This window comes from Boleophthalmus pectinirostris, unplaced genomic scaffold, assembly GCF_026225935.1.
Source record: "Boleophthalmus pectinirostris isolate CB_2022bp ecotype Guang Dong unplaced genomic scaffold, ASM2622593v1 HiC_scaffold_4, whole genome shotgun sequence".
Classification (NCBI taxonomy): Eukaryota; Metazoa; Chordata; class Actinopteri; order Gobiiformes; family Gobiidae; genus Boleophthalmus; species Boleophthalmus pectinirostris.
In genome coordinates, this window is record NW_026571353.1 from 2,525,729 (window position 1) to 2,545,453 (window position 19,725).

Here is a 19,725-nt window from a genome sequence, read left to right on the forward strand (position 1 = left end):
AAAAAATGGTCTGCTCGCTCGTGTGATGTGCAGCTTTGTTATGATAATGTTTATGTCAGCTCCCATTAGGCACCACAGTTTCCCAACACACAAGTCAGTGGACTTGTTTCATTTATTAAGTCGTAATAGATGAGTACTGTGATTTAAAATGTGCAACTTATAACATAATGATCCACGGGTGTAAGAGATCATAGAAATATAGTGAGCACAGGCAAACATGTCTGCTTTAACACATTACATTTTTGGGAGTTGTTATGAATGTTCAGTGTCAGATATGAGCTGAAAACATCCAAATGGGGCGGGGCCTGTTTGGTTAATAATGTCTGAATGCAGTTGGCATTGAATAGCAGCCACACCTCCTGTCCTTCTGCCCCAAGTCACCTACAGACAGTGTCTTCACCGGAGTGTGAAGTGTGCCTGAAGAGTGACTGAAAATCCACAGCTGACATCAGTGTGCGGAGTTCAGTGCAGACAGGAAGCTGATGTGGTCACTTCCTGTATGAGTCAGATGTACTTCCTGGTCTCAGTGCGGTCACAAGTGCTTACTCACCACAGCCCGTCACTCCATCAGCTCACAGTTCAGTGGACAGGGCCTGCTGTAGCAGGAGGGGTCCATACAGAGTTTTTGGAACAGATAATACCTGATATTTGACTAACCTGGCTGAGAAACTACACAGCTGAGCTGCAAGTCAGTCTGTGTAATGTTGGCCTACGACTTATCAGAAGTATAATGCTCCCTACAACAGAAGCATAGCCAGAGTGGACAGGACTGCACTAGACTGGATGGACAACCCTGTCTCTGGGGTCCGGGCCATACACTTCTAAATGCACTCGTACGTCTTCTCTTCAAACCTCAGACTTCTACAATATACTCTACAACACTGGCTAAGCCCAGATGAACATGTGCAGCACTCTGAGCTCAACACAAGCAATTCTTCAAGCTGACTGGTCAAAGCATCACAACAGTGAGTTTGTGAACTCACAAATATTGTGAGAGTTCATCTTGTTGGCCACGTTCCAGGAAAACTGTAGTAGCCTAAAACAATATTGGTGCCAAATATATGACCTAAATGAAAGATACCAGAACTAAAGGGCCCAACATGACCGAACATCATGTAACATTTACTAACCATGGTCTGGCAGCGTCTTTGTGGATATACAAGTTTTACACTTTGTACCATTTGGGCAAAGCAGTAACATCAGTATGAAGACTAGCAGGTGCTCGACCTCACAGCAAAAAAGTGACATGTTCCACCTTTAACGCAGCAAAGCTGCCATGTACACTCACTGAGGATTCTATATGCATTGTGGGAATCTGAGTCCACAACACAGCATGGGAAAACAGCCGTGTAACCCTTTGGTGACCGGAGAGTGGTTCAGCATTGTACGTGTGCAGTTGCCATGGTAACGTGACTGTATCTTAACCAGCACATTCCTCCATTTCCTCTGCCTTCCTTCCTCCTCGGCTCGCTCGCTCCTCTGGACACGAGCTGACCACCGCACGCTGCTGATGTCACTGTCGCCATGGTAACAGGAGGCTGGAGGGTGAGGTCAGGGGAGAGGTAACTACAGGTCACTCCAGAGAGGCACACTGCATTCTAGGGCTCACCCACAGCCACACTGATGCTATGGAAATGAGCTGTGTCCACATGAGGACAGGAATAGACTGGAATATGGAGGGCCACTATTCAAGGCTTTCAGACAAACCATTCCTTCCTCGTGTGAAGGATTTGTCATGGCAACAGTCCTCCCCCAGTGCTGTTATAGCAATAATACAATTCACATCAAAATACTATATCAGGAAGGAATCAAGCCACAAACACTGACAATATAAAAAATACTTCTACTTAACTTTTAAAGAAGTTGAAGGCCCTATATTACGCAAAATGGACTCTTGTGAGTCTGGAGTTTAGTTTCATTCACATGTTTGAGTAACTCTGCATTATTAGACTGTCTGTATCTCCAAAGCTTGTGATGTCATGAAGCAGTCGTTTTCAAGTTAACAGCTCCTTTCATCTTTAGTAGACAGTGGAGCACTTCCTGTATTGCCCCTTGACATCACAAGGTGGAACAGAGGGTTTTAACCTGCTCCTGCTCCTGTGTGTGTGTCTCTGTTGGTGTTTGGTGTGTACACATGCTCTTGTATTAGGAGACAACATTTGGTCAGAGTAAACATCCACTGCTCCAACTCTGCGTATGTTTAACAAAGAGCAGATCACAGCTGCCTCTGCTGCAGACACATCTACAGTGACACTCTGCAGGTTTGTCTCACTTTTGATTATTTCATTAACTGGATCACAGGATATGATCCACATATGATTCCAAAATAATAACATTCGACTTTTTAATGGTAAAAAAAGTACCGAATTTTCTAGGTTATTAGATGCGCTCTTAAATCTCCAACCACATCAAAAAAGGACTGTGCATCACATTCCAGAGCACTCTATACACGAATCCACTCGAGTGTCCCAGCACGACTTCAGTAAACTACAAACACACCACCCGCAGAACACACAAACACACACAGAGCAGACAGCGACTGCACAGTGACAAACACCCACAGTCACACTCATCACTCCACACCCACGAGGAACGGAACGGAGGAACGAACTGAAAAAGCGAGTGCAATGTGCCACTTCTAGACACAACTGAACAACTGAGTCACTGTGAACACGCCGACAATCCGTTGGTCCCAGACACACCCTCCCTACACGCCACAACTGAACAAAGCCCAGAGTCACCGTGAACGCCACAAACAAACAAAACCACTCACCCATCACACTGTTGGGTTTCCTTTAAAGGCCAGTGTGGTTTATTTGTGAAAAAAGTTCGAAAATAGACCATTTAATGACAGTGCGTCTTATAATCCAGAGTGTCTAATAGCGCGGAAAATAAGGTAGTACCTTCTGTTTTAAAGACCTTTACTTTTTACTTGTTTTTCTTTCAGATGTTCTTATTTTCAACATAATAGTCAGTGTGTATAGCTCCACTAAATCATAGCATTTCATTGTTGTAAAGTATAAATACTTTATTAACAAACAAAGTAGCTAAATAAAAACCCCAGCATCATGTGTCGCGGTTTAATACCAACATTTTAAGACCAAAATGACGAGGTTCACAGCAGCAGGTACAGAGAGAGAGAGTGGGGACGGATTTTCAATACAAAGTGAACTGGAGTCTACGGAGTTGAATCGTGCCCATGTTCAGTTTTGGAGTACGGCTCTGTCCAATTATACACAGTCTATGATTACGCCTTTACCAGAGCAAACACGCAGCCATGTGAGCGCTCCACAAGCATGTTCAACTTTGATGATACACTGTGGGAATTTGAGGCTACTACAACTAATCTTCAGTACAGGTCCACTAAAACAGACTTTCAGAGAAACACTGGGCTGGTTCAAGTGGATTATGGGAATGCTCTTGTTGTCTTTTTCTCTTTGGAGACAGAAGAGGAGATGAAATGCCTCCTCAGATCTCCACTTCCAATAATGCTGGAGTCATGTGCTCTACCACAGGACTGCCCTCTGTCTGAGCAACTCACACACTGGAAACATTTACACACAGCAGCTGATACTTTTCAATAAAGGGATAGTTTGGGTTTTTGACATGAATCTGTATGGCATCCCCGTCATCTGCGTCGTGCATCCACACCGATTTACCCCCGACAGCGTCCGGTGAACCGAGATACTGGCCGTTTTCGGTGCTGATGAAAGTAGTCCGGCAAGTTGGCTGGGGACAGTAAAATAAAGCGTTTTTCTTCTCAAAACAACATGTGTTTAAAAGAGTGATACATCGCTTGGCACTATTTTCTCTCCGTTCGTATCACTGCGCACTGCCGTCAGGTGACAGCCGTGCACGGATCCATCACTTTCTGCAGTTGTTTGTCAGTGTTTACATGCGCAGACCGCCGCGACACGAGAGAGCTAACGAGAGAGCTAACGAGAGAGCTAGAGCCATAAGTATATAAGCTTGTATAAGATACATAAGAATATATCTAAAAAATGGTGCAGACTCTTGATTATCCAGGCTGTAACAACAAAAATCTGGCTGAATCTCCGAACACATTTCACCGTTTTCCTGTCACGGACATTGCTCTGAGGCGACATTGGCTTCTTGCCTTAGGCTTCAATGTAGAAACCAAAGATAAAAAAGCTTTGTGTGTGCAGTGCGCAATTCAGCGACGAAGATATATTCCTTCATGCCCAGGACAAAGGAAATCTGTTTTGAAGAGCACTGCTGTACCTGCACCCAGGTAAGAACAAAGAGGTGCCGCTGTGTTTACAAGTGGACAGGTGATGAAGAATCAGCTGTAACTCTGTGTGCAGTAAATCACTCAGTGTCATATCACCAGTGAAGCTTCTACAAAACATAACTTTATGAGTCGACTGTTATTACTATTGTAAATGTCTCGTACACTATTGGCAGCAGCTACGTGGACGTGTGGATGATTCCATGTTTCTATTAGTCGTCCATGCTTCAGTCACAGTGTCGGCTCTATGTTCGCTGTATATGAGTTTATAAATGACGTGATGGTGATTGACGGTCATCTGGTCTCTCAAGCTCCGCCTGTGGCTCCAGCTTCAACTTGTACCACCTGTACTATCATTTGTCCCTTTCTAGTTTGGTTTAGTCTTTTAATATATTTGATATTATAGATGATATATTTGAACAGTATAAGGATGATTGTGTTTATTTAGAATAAGTGACACACTTTCAGTTGGAGCTTGACTTTGTGCTTGTCTCTTATATTCACTTTCATTCTAACAGTCGATCCAAAAGTGTGTATCAGGTCGTCCTCTCGTCTCCATGGAGATGTGAGTGCGTTGTCTGTTTTCACCTGACAGAAATAAGAGTTTGGTGTTTTGATTGTTAATTCGACATAAATCTGCTCTATTTTGAAGTTATTTTTTTCCCCTTATTTTACTTTCTCCCCTTTTTAACACAGACCCACTCATGTTTGTAAGGTTATGTCGAAGTGTTTGTGCTTTTGGTCGAACAGGTGAGCATTATCTTACATTTATTCAATTAGGGTATTTGTCTAATTGGTAGAAACATTTGAGGTGTTTTTATTGCTCATAATTACAAAGAAAGGTGTGGCCTCTCCATAGATCTAACCTGTGACATGACCTGGTGGCTTCATGTTTGCACAGATTTAAATGACACATGGAACAGTTTTTATGCACATGAGGACAGGAAATGTTGTTGTTTGTGGAGTAAAAGTACTTTAAAAACTGTGGCCTTGCAGTCAACCAATTGTGTCCATTCAAACTGAGATTCAAATTGTGATTAATCTTCCAGCCCTAATGGCGATAGCAAAAGCTTGTCAATGGAAACATGCAGGTGGTGTACCATTTACCAGAAAAGTTACATAATGCACCTTTAACAAGTATTCAGCCACAGTCCACATGCAGAACAGCTCCGTATTGTGAGAGTAGCTTTGGTAGTGCTAAGAGTGGAGCTAAAGCCGCTTAGTGCACACCGCACTGCTGCTTTATCCAATGTGTGGCTCTCAGCGCTTCGAGCGATCATCAAAATAGTGTTTATGCCAAAGAGACACAAACACGGAGTGAAGCTCAGCCTCGCTCCACACAACACGTGTCACAGGATTAAAGAACTCGCCCTGTATGTACACGCGTCATATTTACACAGGCATGTCGGACGAGAGGAGGAGGAGAGGAGGAGAGAAGGAGGAGGAGAGGAGGAGAGGAGGAGAGGAGAGGAGGAGAGGGGAGGAGAGGGAAGGAGAGGAGGAGAGGAGGAGAGTGTCTGTGGGTTGCAGAGCTGCAGGAGCGTGCTCTGCTGGGCACATGTGAGCTCAGACTAGAGCTGTTAAATGAATGGCAATCACATGGAAATAACATGTTCTGAAAGAGGAGTCTTGTGTTTGATCACATCATATTTGAGTCTTTTGTCACTTCTTCTGGATGTGTTGAAAGCTCCAGCTCTGGTGGGTCACTGCTTTCTGAGATGTGATGTGGAAATGTTCTGGAGAACAAATGGATAATCTGCCTCACACTGCAGCCCTGTTGTTCCTGTGTGACGTCACACGCCTGAGACCCAGGCTTTCACAAGTGCACAAGCACACACAGCTCTACACGACGCTTCAGGACACTGGTGTGTGTAGTGCAGACACACGGGAGTGGGTGTGTGTGTGTCAAAAGTGTTGTTTTGGAGCAGTACAAAATGTGAATCTAATTGAACCATTTAAACTCAAAAGTGTGTTTACTGTTAAATCTGAAAAATAGCTATCTGAAAAATGTTTGTGTGTGTCTGTGTGTATGTCTGTGTGCACGTGCATGTGTGTGGGTGTGTGCGTGCATGTGTGTGTGGGTGTGTGCCTGCATGCGTGTGTGGGTGTGTGCGTGCGTGTTTCGCTGACCTGGATCATGTAGAGCTGGGCGATGCGGTACTCCTCCACACTCATGGGCATGGGGATGCGGTACTCCTTGATGAGCATGGTGCTGCCGGAGGGAGGGGGCGGGGTCAGAGGTCAGGGGTCAGAGGGGAGGAGGGGGGGCACTCCCACACTCCTATTGGACGCTCAGACGGCCCGAGCCTGGACACTTCATGGATGAAATCTGTGAAGAACACAGAGGAGGTCAGAGGTGAACATAAGACAGTAGATCTGAATGAACTAACATGAGACCTCTTCACACTTGTGAGAGTGCACACATGACACCTGTACACACTCGTGTGAGTGCACACATGACACCTGTACACACTCAAAACACTTCAAAACCCTTGAGTTTGTTACAGTCAGTTTGTCTGGGATCCAGAAAACACACTTCTCCAATACAAACATGTGAAACTGATCCATTTCCTGATCTCACTTCAGATGGGTGTGATTGGCAGGTGGATTAGCAGAGTGTGTCCGTCTCAACACAAACATGGCTTCTTATGAGAAAAAAAGAAAAGAAAGGGGACAGGGGACTGAAAGACATGGTAGATTTGTGCAGAATCAGTGAGTGAAGCTCCAGACTGTCCATCTGAGGGATGTGGTTTTGTTTAAAATGATGTGTGTCCAAGGAGCTCCCTCATCTCATAAGCATTACTGAAATTGACAAATCTGATTGTATTTGTTAAACAGAGACATCTAATAAGAATTTTATAGTAGTCGGGCAATTAATGCTGAAATAATGCTTCCATTTATAACGGGGGTCTCCAACCGTGTTCCTCCGGTGAGCTCTCTTTACAAAATGAAAATGCCAGAGAAATAATCATTTTAGTGGTTGCAAGAAATTTAAGAAAAGCCTCAGATTGGGCAGAGTTACATCCTAATGAAACATTATCTATTTATAATATTGCACAAAGTTAGGCATCAAAATGATACTTCTACAATGGTAATAAGAATTTCATTCATAAAATGTTAGTTATTTGGCACAATATGTAATTCAGAAATCCCTTGGCGAGGGGAAGGAGGTGGAGAGCTCCTGGTAGCTCCTGAGCTCCAGGTTGGAGACCCTTGATTTATAATTTTAATATCAAGACTTAATACATGTTTTTAAACACAAAACAATAGTAGTTTCTCTGATCTTACACTAGTATTGATCTAGATATACCATTCTAAAATCATTCCGGAAATGTCCAACCTTGTCCTACATTTCTGGGATTATTTTCAGTTTTGATACAAGTGAGTCCTGATACTTTACTGATTTAGGACTGGGTATAAACTTCACTATCACAGATAGTATAACTGTAGAAAATATGACAAAGAAATCCACATCTTCACCCAAACTCCTCACTCTTCACAATCCACGGCGACTGTCTCTGAACCAAAGTCCTCTGGTCCAACTCGTCCAACAAAAACAACCAAGTTATACAAAAAATAAAACAATCTCCTCCTGGATCTCCTCGTCACATCCACCTCAGCGATCACTCCCAAACATCTCCTCCTCCAAACTCGCCTCTTATAGCAGCACCCAAAGGCCCCCGGCAGCAGCACCCAGCCCCCGGGCGTCACATGGGGTGCTGTGGTTCATAAACAGGATTACAGAGGAGCCTTACGTAATGATAAGACCCCAGCACGGGAGCCAGGTTTATACAGTCTGTGTGGAAGGAAAGTGCTGCTACTGCTACTGCTACTGCTACTGCTGCTAATACTACTATTGCTACTGCTACTACTACTACTGCTACTGCTACTACTACTACTGCTACTACTGCTACTACTGCTACTACTACTGCTACTACTACTGCTACTACTACTACTACTACTACTACTACTACTACTACTACTACTACTACTACTACTACTACTACTGCTACTACTGCTGCTACTACTACTACTACTACTGCTACTACTACTACTACTACTGCTACTACTACTACTGCTACTACTACTACTGCTACTACTGCTACTACTACTACTACTACTACTGCTGCTACTACTACTACTACTACTGCTACTACTGCTACTACTACTGCTACTACTACTACTACTACTACTACTACTACTACTACTACTACTACTACTACTACTACTACTACTACTACTACTACTACTACTACTACTACTACTGCTACTACTGCTACTACTACTGCTACTGCTACTACTACTACTACTATTGCTACTACTACTGCTACTACTACTACTGCTACTACTACTATTGCTACTGCTGCTACTACTACTGCTGCTACTACTACTACCACTACCACCACTACTACCACTACTACTACTACCGCTACAACTACAGCTACTACTACAGCTACTACTACTAGTGTTACTACTGTTACTGCTTGGAAAATGGTAAATGGTCACATTTTTATACAGCACTTTTCCAGCTCAAAGTGCTTTACAACAAGGAACACACATACTCATACACCAGTGTACACAGACACTGGGGGCGAGGTGGGTGAAGTGTCTTGCCCAAGGACACAATGACAGCATTCATCTGTGGGAGCTGGAATTGCACCACCAACTTGTCAGTGACTGGATCTGAACTACTACCACTACTACTACTACCACTACCACTACCACTACCACTACTACAACAAGTTGAACAAGTTTGTAGCTCTCCAGATTAAGTGTTCATGCAGTATTAGAAGTATTTGAGTGTATAACTCTACAGGTTATAATGATTTATCTTGTGTCAGTACACGTACTGCCAACACGTACTGCCAACATGTCCACAACTATGTATGCTCTTTGGATATTTGGAGTACACCCTTCAACTTCACAGTACCTTACAACTGTCCACAACAGAGCTTGTGTGAATAAAGGAATAATGCAACCAAAACATCATCTGAGTGTCCAAAAAGGCTCATCAAATGGAATCTGTGAATATTACAGTTGTGTCGCTAAGCAGGACACTTCATTCCACGGTAAACCTAGTATTGGGTTTGATGGCCGAGCCACAGTAATGTAATGTACTTGTGTTTCTGAGCCTAATATTTGATCAATAAGAAGATAAGTGTAGTGGGCGGGTTATTTGAATGCATGTAAAAACAGGGACAATGAATTTTCACCACAACAAATGTGGACAGACCATATCTCCACAAAAATATGGAAATACTACAGTGGAATACAAGTCATATCTGTGCACTGTCCCACCACTGGTCTAACCCGCTCCCTTCTGGCTCTAACCACACTGTCCCACAGCGTCTCTTCTCAACAACAATGAGCTCTTTAGTGAGGCCAGTTCTCCCAAAAGAATAGTTCTACCAGTCGCTGTCTGGCCCTGTCTACTACTGTCTACACGTGGATTTGTCCTGTTCCACAAAAGCAGCAGGTCCAGTGGAGTGTGAAGTGTCCTCCTGGGGCTGGGAGTGTGGCCGGTGTGAGGGGAGAAGCCCAGAGCTCAGTCACTGATCCAGAGTAAACAAACAGCTTTAAACCTGCTTCAACACAAAACACACACACACCACTGATGCCACAACAAAGACAAGATTCTAACAATAATATGGGTGTCCCAACAAGAGACTCTTCACTCCCTAACCCAGCACCTGCACCTGCACCTGTTATGAGTCAGTGCTAGTGCAGCCTCTGCAGCTCAGGGAGGGAATTCTGGAGGTTCTGAGCTTCACATGAGGCCTGAACATAAACTGAGAATGAGACAAATGCAGGACGTGTCTGTGTGCAGGTGAAGGCTCTGGGGACACAGGTTAAGCTGTGAGTAGTTGTAGTACATTTTTAAAACTAAGAGAACAGGATATACAGTATAAAACAACTTTAAAACAGAGGACATTCTGAAAATACAACTTTCACTTGCGACCTGTTGCATCACTGGGCCTTGAGGAAAACATTTCATTCTGTCATTTTTTTCACATGTTAGAATGGCAAATAAAGAACCTTGATCCTTGATTTAATTGAAATAAGTAACAGTAATTACATAATAATTACAATGCAGCATTTTACCCAACATTTTCAACTAATCAGCACAACAGATGTAATAGCAAAACTGCTTATTGAGTTTAATGCCCTCCTCTGGAGCATTCCTAATAACCTGCTCAGACCAGATTAATATGTGTCCCTCTGAACTGAGTTCTCCACATTATTAGTCTGAGACGTCTCTCACTGAGATCAGAAAACACAGATCGTCATGACGATTGTTTGAATCTGATTGGTCAAAATGTCACAACAGCAGAACCAGACGAAAAATCTTAACTTCTGCATGTTTTTCACAAACAAAACATTTCCATATTTCTGCAAAAACAGGCTGAAGTCTGCGTCACTATGTCTGTTTTGTTCCTTTAGGCACTTCACCTTTGGCCTCTGCAAAAACCTCAATGCTGCGACGTGATTGGTCACCAACCCAATTAACCTTACAGCGAGTGCATACCATGATGAATTCTTGTGAGTGAGTGAACTCACAAATATAACAAGAATCTATCCTGCTGTGCAGAGTTAGAGCATTCCAGCCAAAACTATAATGTCTCCAGGGCGACAAGCAGGTGGCAAACTCCCCATCAGAACACAGTGCACTATTAAAAGAGCCAGTGCCCAAGTTTGAGTGAAGAATTTATGAGAGAAGAACATGTTCCAGAATGAACTGTCAGCCCCGCCCACTTAGGGTTACAATGCATCACAGTAAAGCCCAATTTATGATCATCTGCGTTACGTGAACCCTCTCCGCAGAGCGTCTGCATCAACCGAAGTGTACCCCCAAAAATAAGGGACAGACAATAAGGGCTGTGGTTGGTCCTCTCTACAGACATTTCCAGTTCCACTCTCCCGTTTAATTTTGTAAAACAGCATTACTTTTAAATCCCTAGTGTTGTGGTGGTGAATTACTTCACAGAGCACAGATCTCAACGTATCCACTGCGTGTGCGTGGATTCGTGGATGGAGAACTACTACTACTTCAGCCTTTAGAGAAGGGACTGTCGGAGAATAGTCAGGCGGTTGATTGCACATAGTTCTCACCCAAGGTCTCTAATTGGCTGAAAAATGTTTTCCTGTGCAGCTGCTTCCTTCAAAAGATTATAGAGCAGAAATCACCATGTCTAACTATTGTGTCAGAAGTTGGACGTGCTAAGAAGATTGGCGTCCTCAGGCATGTTGTTCCTGTACTGCTTTGGGTCTTTTCCAGTTCAAAGGTCCGGCCAGGACACACACAGCACCACGCTTTGTTCAGTGGACTCTCATGATGCTAATCTGTAGTGTGTGCGTGTGCGTGTGTGTATGCGTGCATATGTGTTGTAGCTCTGGAGAAGAACATTAAAGAAAAAACAAGAAAATTGTACACGTTGTTTCTTGTAAAGAGCAATATTGAAAACTGCATATTCTGCCTCTTCTTAACTTTCTTTCATCCTAACAAGCAGCAGATTTTCAAAAATGGACCCTCATGGAGCTGTGAATCTGAACTGGTATTGAGTATCGAGTCTATTCCTTAGTATCGAAATCGAGTTTTTAATTTTAGCATCATGACAACACCAGGTGCAAACAGAGATTCTGAACCTTCAAGCCTCAAATGCAGGAATCCTCCAACAAGCAGGAATCAGTCCAAATGTAACTCTGAGGGAACACTGTTAATACATGCTTAAGAACGCAAACATTAATTAAAGAACACATACTATGCTCAATGAACTTTTAAAAGTTTTTAGACCATGGTATATTGTTGTAGCCTGATTCATTAGCCAGTTTTACTTTGTTTCACTTCGTACAAACCGTCTGACCTCGCAGCATTAGAATTTGTTCGCTCAACGGTAGGTACTTTTTGTCATTTAACCAATCGCTGCTATTTGGTCGTGACATATGTAATGCGCCACTAAAGGAGCAAACTGGTATATTAAGCTTTTCCCAAATCCTGTAGGAAGAAGGACAATAACTTACAGTCCCTGACAAAAGTCTTGTCGCTTATCCATTTTGTAGAAACAAAAGCTTATAACCTGACTTTAAATTCATCGATTGGTTTTAGAAATGTCTCATATGAAAGCTAAAACCCTCCCAAATTATGCTCAATATGCTAAAATAAATTTGCTTCACTCAAGAAAGATTGATCATTTAATGAACACAGAAAGGTCAGATTTTGGCAAGACAAAAGTTTTGTCGTCTTGTCAAATGATGCACCCAATCCTAGATTACAGCCTCACCTGTGATCAGTTACTGATCAATCAATTAGTGGGTGTGTATAAAAAGACCCCCAGCACACCAGACCTTCACATCAACTGCAACTTGACCTCTGACAACATGCCTAAGATCCACCCTGAGACCAAAGCGTTAATTATCAAGAGGCTGAAGACCAGATCCACTGCTGAGGTGGTGACACCTTCAATGTGTCTCAGCGTCAAGTACAAAGAATAAGAAAAAGATCTGAAGTAACTGGAAATGTTTTTGACAAGCCCAGGTCCGGCAGACGCTGCAAGACAACTGCTCGGGAGGACTGTTTGTTGATTGGAAAATCCAAGGCCCCTTTTCCACTGCAGCAGACTCCACCAGGCCTGGTCACCTCAAGTCCCTGTGTCAACCACAACAGTTTGTAAAATTCTGTCTCGAAATGGCCTCCATGGTCGAATCAGTGCACAGAAATCAGCACTAAACAAAAGGCAATTAAAAAAACGTGTGGCATTTGCCAAGGCCCACAGCCTGCTAAAAGGATGGACACTGGAAAAGTGGCAGAAGGTGGATTTCTCAGATGAATCCTCGGTTGAATTACATCACAGTCACCGCAAATATTGCAGGAGACCTACTGGAGCCACATGGATCCAAGATTCACCCAGAAAACAGTTAAGTTTGGTGGTGGATAAATCATGGTCTGGGGTTACATCCAGTCTGGGAGTGTGTGAGACATTTGCAGGGTGGAAGGCAATATCAATAGCCTAAAATATCAAGAAGTATTAGCTCCTCTTACATTCCCAACCATAAAAGAGGTCAAATTTTGCAGCAGGATGGTGCTCCATCACATACTTCTATCTCTACATCAAAGTTTCTCAAGGTGAAGAAGATCTAGGTGCTCCAGGACTGACCAGCCCAGTCACCAGACATGAACATCATTGAGCATGTCTGGGGTAGAATGAAAGAGGAAGCATGGAAGGCAAAACCAAAGAATCTTGATGAACTCTGGGAGGCATGTAAGACGCTTTCTTTGCTATTCCTGATGACTTCATCAACAAATTGTATGAATCATTGTGGAACCGCATGGATGCGTCCTTCAAGCTCATGGACGTCATACAAGATATTAAATATGGATCTCACAGCACCACTACTTCATTCACTGACATTATGCAACATATTTTTGTATTTGAAGTAAATTATTTGTTCAATTTTCTGTAGGCGACAAAACTTTTGTCTTGCCAAAATCTGACCTTTCTGTGTTCATTAAATGATCAATCTTTCTTCAGTGAAGCAAATTTATTTTAGTATATTGAGCATAATTTGGGAGGGTTTTAGCTTTCATGTGAGACATTTCTAAAACCAATCGATGAATTTAAAGTCAGGTTATAAGCTTTTGTTTCTACAAAATGGCTAAGCGACAAGACTTTTGTCAGGGACTGTAATAAATAAATAAACATTCTTTTTATTCCGGCATTAAATCCTCGATCTTGGGAATCATTGCCAACACTGAATATATGGGTCTTCACTGATTGGCTGGTCCCCGAACTTGCACTTTCGAGGTTTTTGTGAACCGTCTAGTGCATTTTGATTCCTGATCTAGTTGCTGAAGGGAAATGAAATTGAGTGGAGGCACTAGGTGGTGCCAGCCTGGCTAAAATTGTTATGATGAAAAACAAACTGGGAGCTGGATTTTCTTTCATTCACACTTACTGTATTTTCCGGGCTATTAGACGTGCTCTTAAGCCTTCAACCACATCAAAAAACGACCTCGCGCCACAATCCAGAGCGCCCTATACATGAATCCACTCTGGTGTCCCAGCACGACTTCAGTAAACTACAAACACACACCACCCACAGAACACACAAACACACACGGAGCAGACAGCGACCACACAGCGAAACACACCCACAGACACACTCATCACTCCACGCCGACGAGGAACGGAACGGAGGAACGAACTGAAAAAGCGAGTGCAATGTGCCACTTCTAGACACAACTGAACAACTGAGTCACTGCGAACACGCCAACAATCCGTTGGTCCCAGACAGCACCCTCCCTACACGCCACAACTGAACAAAGCCCAGAGTCACCGTGAACGCCACAAACAAACAAAACCACTCACCCATCCACAGTGTTGGGTTTCCTTTAAAGTCTGGTGCGGTTTATTTGTGAAAAAAGTTCAAAAATAGACCATTTAATGACAGTGCGCCTTATAATCCTGAACCCTAATAGCCCGGAAAATACGGTATTTCATTTATCCATTAATTCAAAGTCTTCTTCTCTGAGTGCTTGAATATGCTCTGTTTGCATTTTGCCTGTTTAGTTGCGTCATAGGTAAAACTCCGGAATTCACAGACAAAGTTTTTAAGCCCATAAACCACCAGCAGACTCGCTCTACAGTCAAATTGTGTTCTCAACAAACACGCATGGCACAATTAACATAGCATGGCCATTAGCAAAGCATTCACAGAGGAATTCATTTGTTTATTTTGCCAATAGTCACTGTTCATTTACAAGAGCTCTGAAGCCTAAATGCCCCATTGAAAACAAAGGTGTAGTGTGTCTGTGTGTATGTTTAAAAGAACTAAAGCCACAAGAATTCATCATATGAGCTCTTTAAATTTACAATCACTTCTGTGTCTTAGGTTGTCAAAGGTGAAAATGAGATACTAATGGAACTTAAACAGAAACTCTAGTTAAAGTATCAAGACTGAAAAACATGATTAGATCTTCTGTATTGATTATACTTTAGATTCTTATGTACAGACTCTGTTTATTTCAGACCTGGACGGTTTGGGCTACACTCTGCTGTTTCCTCTTCAGTATCAGCTGATGTTGTTGGGACGTGTCTGCTCAGATCATTTGAAAAGATTTTGCAGCTGCCATTCTTCTTGGAGCAGTTGGACGAAAGCGCCGTCCACAGCCTGACTTCTTCACAACTGTATCCCAGGTGAGAGAGAGTTGGTGCTCCCCCTCATCCCGATTCACAGTCTGGTGGGCAAGTGTAAATCAGTGGAGCAGAGATGTCACAACAACATATGTGAACAAAAGAGTGCAGGCCAAACTGTGAAGGTCTGAAACAAATACCAGTCTGTACTCTGGACATAGGAATTTGAAGTAATGATTTTACTTTGAACAGTTTTCAAGTAATCTTCATCAACATCAGATTCTATTGTCTAAGAGTTGTCTTTTTGTCATCATTGTGGTCTCAAAACTGGTATGGAGTCTATTCCTTAGTATTGTGACAACAATGATGAGGAGAAGTGAAGACGTAGTTGCAAATAAAATACTGTGCACAACCTTCAGACTGGAGCTGTGTGTGTGTGTGTTCTGCTCTGACCTCTCCTAACCTGAGCCTAGAAAACATTCTAGAAAAGAGTTTCAGTTTCTTGTCACTTGTCACCTTTAATCTGTTTTCATAAACATGAAGATGAAAGCAGACGAGTGCGGTGCAGGCCTGTCTGCCCTGTGGCCTTTAAGACACGCCCCAACCGCCAGTCCACGCACACATGCACACACAGAAACACACACACACACCCACACACAAACGCACACACGGAAACACACAGACACAAACGCACACAAACAGAAACACACACACAAACGCAGAGACACAAATGCACACACGGAAACACGCACAAACAGAAACACAAAGACAGAAACAGACAGAAACACACACAAACACACACAGAGACACATACATGCACATACATGCACACGCACATAGCTTGAAGCATGCGCGCGCACACACACACACACACACATTTCCCACATGGCTGTGGTGTTATTATAGTAGCTCTGTCCTGTTCCATTCATCAGGCTCATTAGAGGTCTCATGCACACAGCGTGGCTTTCTCACATGACACGCAAATCTAATTCAAGATGCCTACATAACTTTGCTGGTTTGTCAGATGCTTGTCACTAGAGATGGACCGATATATCGGTTAGCCAACGTTTGGACTTATTAGTGTATCGGCTTAAATCTCCAGCAGAGGCCAATATTTTAGTCTGGTCAATCTGCTGCTTAAAGAAAACACACAAAGCACAAAGTACATTTAAATGACTACATTTAATTTCAACTACATCATTCAGGAAAATAATCTAAATCGCACCAACATATCGGCCCAAAAATACGGGCAGGGCTTATCGGCCATCGGTTACTCTGGATTCTAAACAATCGGCATCGGCCAAGAAAAAAACAAATGCATTTTTAATGTCAAAAAGACTTGGTTTGGTGGACTCGTCTGCTTGTTGCCATGGAGATTGGTAAATTGGAGCTATGTCATTTTGTGGAACATTCTGTGCAACATCTACAGGGAGAAAATATACAGTGTGCCCTTTAAGCTGACGTCCTCACAAAGCTACAACAGCACTTGGCCTAAATCAGGGTTAAATACACCGTTTTAATCTCCGTTATGCAGGTTATAAATGTCCCTGTATATCGAGCCGAGTTTCTATTTCCATCTTGCTCTCCATGGAGACGAGCAGCTCGCAGTCAGATGTACGCATGTTTGTCAATGCCATGAAAAAGTGAAACAAGTTGAATATGATACAGGCAAAGCAACAGCATCACCACGGACACAACAGGAGGTGGAGCGTCCAGAAAAATGACACAGTGCATCTTTAAGAGGGTTCTTCAAGAGGGAACGTACGATGAGTAAAGATATACACTGGCAACTTGGCTATGACTAAGCTCATGACGAGAAAACGTCCTCAAATCAGTCCTCATCTAATGAATAAATCAGAAATATTTGTCAATCGTGCCAAAATTGGAAGATTGCCAATTGCTAGGATTGGTTTGGTTATTTTGCTATGCTATAAAACTGTTTCCTCATCAAAAGCTCTGTTTTGTTTCATTCACTAACTTTATTATTAGTCTGTCTATCATCTCCAAAGCTCAAATTTAACAGCTTAGCTCCTTTTACCTTTTGTTTAGTAGAGATTGTAAATTCCAGGCCTAGAATGATTCAAATGAGAAAAACTGAGGTGATATTGTTTGGATGTGGTAGCTCCCTCAGCGACTTGGGATCCTTAAAAGATCATGTCCGTCCCTCAGTCACCAGCCTTGGCATCACCGTAAACAATTTTAAATTTGATAGGCAGATAAACGGTGTCCTAAGATCGAGTTTTTATAATTTGTGGCTTTCATCCAAAGTCAAACTTCAAAATAATTATTTTATTTCGTCATGTTTGCAACGCACTTTACACGGGCGTCTCTCAAAACGCACTTTCTCGTCTGCAGTTAGTCCAGAATTCTGCGGCAAGTACTAAAAAATGAGAACATATCACACCAATCCTTGCATCGTTGCACTGGCTTCCTGTTCAATTTAGAATTGATTTTAAGATTTTGTTTGTTTGTTTTTAAAGCTTTAAATGTACATCTCGGACCTCATCCAGATTTACTCTCCCGCGTGCTCTGAGGTCCGAGGTCCAGCTCCAGCTCCTGGTGCCTTAGACGAGATTTTAAACCAGGAGGACAGGACTTCTCTGGCCCGTCCACACTAGTACATATTTGAGTCGTTTTCATTGTGGATACAGTGTTCATCCGATTGAAAACAGCTCCAGAGACGGACCAATCTGGTGCCGCCAGATCTGATACAGATCTGATCCGACACTGTGAGGACACCTGAAAACACTGATACTCTGGTCCGCTGATGTAGGTCTATGTGTGACCTGCAGATGTATAATCTCTGAACCATCTCCAACGCGAGAGAAGCACAGAACAGACTCACCATCAGCAGAACACCCCTCTGTCACAGAAAGAACACTCATATTCCACTGAGTCGTGTCCTTTAGTCCGACAGAAACTGAACCGCATCAGCGACACAAAAGCGAGTTGTTTTTTGAGCACTCAATTTATGTAAATTAGCCTTGTGGTTTTAAGTTTAGTTTCTGTAAAACATAAACAAATATGCTCAAAACTGTGTGGATAAGAAAAGATTGCGGACACAGAAACGATGTGTGTAGACGCAGATCTTTTCTTATACGGTGAGATGGTGATACGCGGATTCGTTTCAGTGTAAATGAAAGGCTCTTTATTTATTTTTTTTTATCATTTTCGGCTTTTTGCATTTTAACACTTTTTATTTATTGTTTTTATTTATGCTTTACTGTCTTTTACTGTATTAATTTGTCTGTGCAGCACTTTGGAAACGGTCATGTTTATAAAATGTGTTATAAAAATAAAGTGGATTGGATTGAAATGATTCTTGTGAAGACGTGTGGAGTTTAAAAACACAGTGGAGCATTTCCTGTGACCTACATGGGTGTGTCTATGTGCTCTTCTACTTGTTCTGATACAGCTCAAGATCATTCTAAACTAAAGTGATTCAGGAGAGGTTCTTTTCTGTCCTGTCAATGAGACTTTTTTAGTCTGGATTCCCGGTCAAATGAGGATCTAGTTTCGATTGGAGTTTTCGTATGGATTGGGATCAGATTGTGGATGCTTCTGACAGCCCTCTCATGAATACGATCTTCCTCTTGGTCTGTTTTCCTCTCTGTCGCTGCTGTCTCTCCTCCCCCGGCCTCTGGAGCTGACGGGCGCACAGGGCACAGCCTCCGGAGGACTGGCACCAGGCGTGACCCAGAAACAGCTCCCTCTCCCAGGCACGCAGAAATAGTCCGGCACGCTCACAACAATCCGGCTCCGCACGCTGCAGGGCCCGACGTTCCGAAGGGCCCGACGCTTCCGAAGGGCCCGACGCTTCCGAAGGGCTCGACGCTTCCGAAGGGCCCGACGCTCCGCTCTCTGAATCACCTCATTCTAGACTAAAAATACAGTGTGCCCCCTTCTGCCTGTGACGCAACCACCGCCCCTCCACAACCCACACGCCACGCACAGGACGTCCACCTGCTGACAGGGACACAGGGAGGACAGAGGGACACAGAGGGGCGGAGAAAGGGACAGAGGGGGACAGAGAGTGAGAGAGAGGGACAGAGAAGAGATGAAGAGGGACAGAGGGGGAGAGCGGGACAAAGAGGGAGAGGAGGACATAGAGGGGGACAGAGGGGGAGAGAGAAGGCTAGAGAGGGATAGAAGGGGACAGAGGGTGGGACGAAGAAGGAAAGAGATGGTGAGAGGGACAGAGCGAGACAGAGAGGGAGAGACAGAGAGAGGGAGAATGAAGAGTGGACAGAGGAGGACAGAGAGGGACATAGAGGGACAGAGAGAGACAGAGAGAGAGAGAGAGAGACAGAGAGGGACAGAGAGAGACAGAGAGATAGAGAGAGACAG

General features: G+C 43.3%; 1 protein-coding gene across 1 annotated transcript in view; it reads right to left on the reverse strand.

Annotated features, from left to right (window-relative positions):
- LOC110172389 (membrane-associated phosphatidylinositol transfer protein 2-like) overlaps nucleotides 1-19,725 on the reverse strand; it is a 120,704-nt gene that overhangs the window by 49,188 nt on the left and 51,791 nt on the right. Inside the window, 1 exon segment of the mRNA XM_055162174.1 lies at nucleotides 6,380-6,578. Coding sequence (XP_055018149.1) covers nucleotides 6,380-6,457 — 78 coding nt within the window. The 5' untranslated portion in view covers nucleotides 6,458-6,578.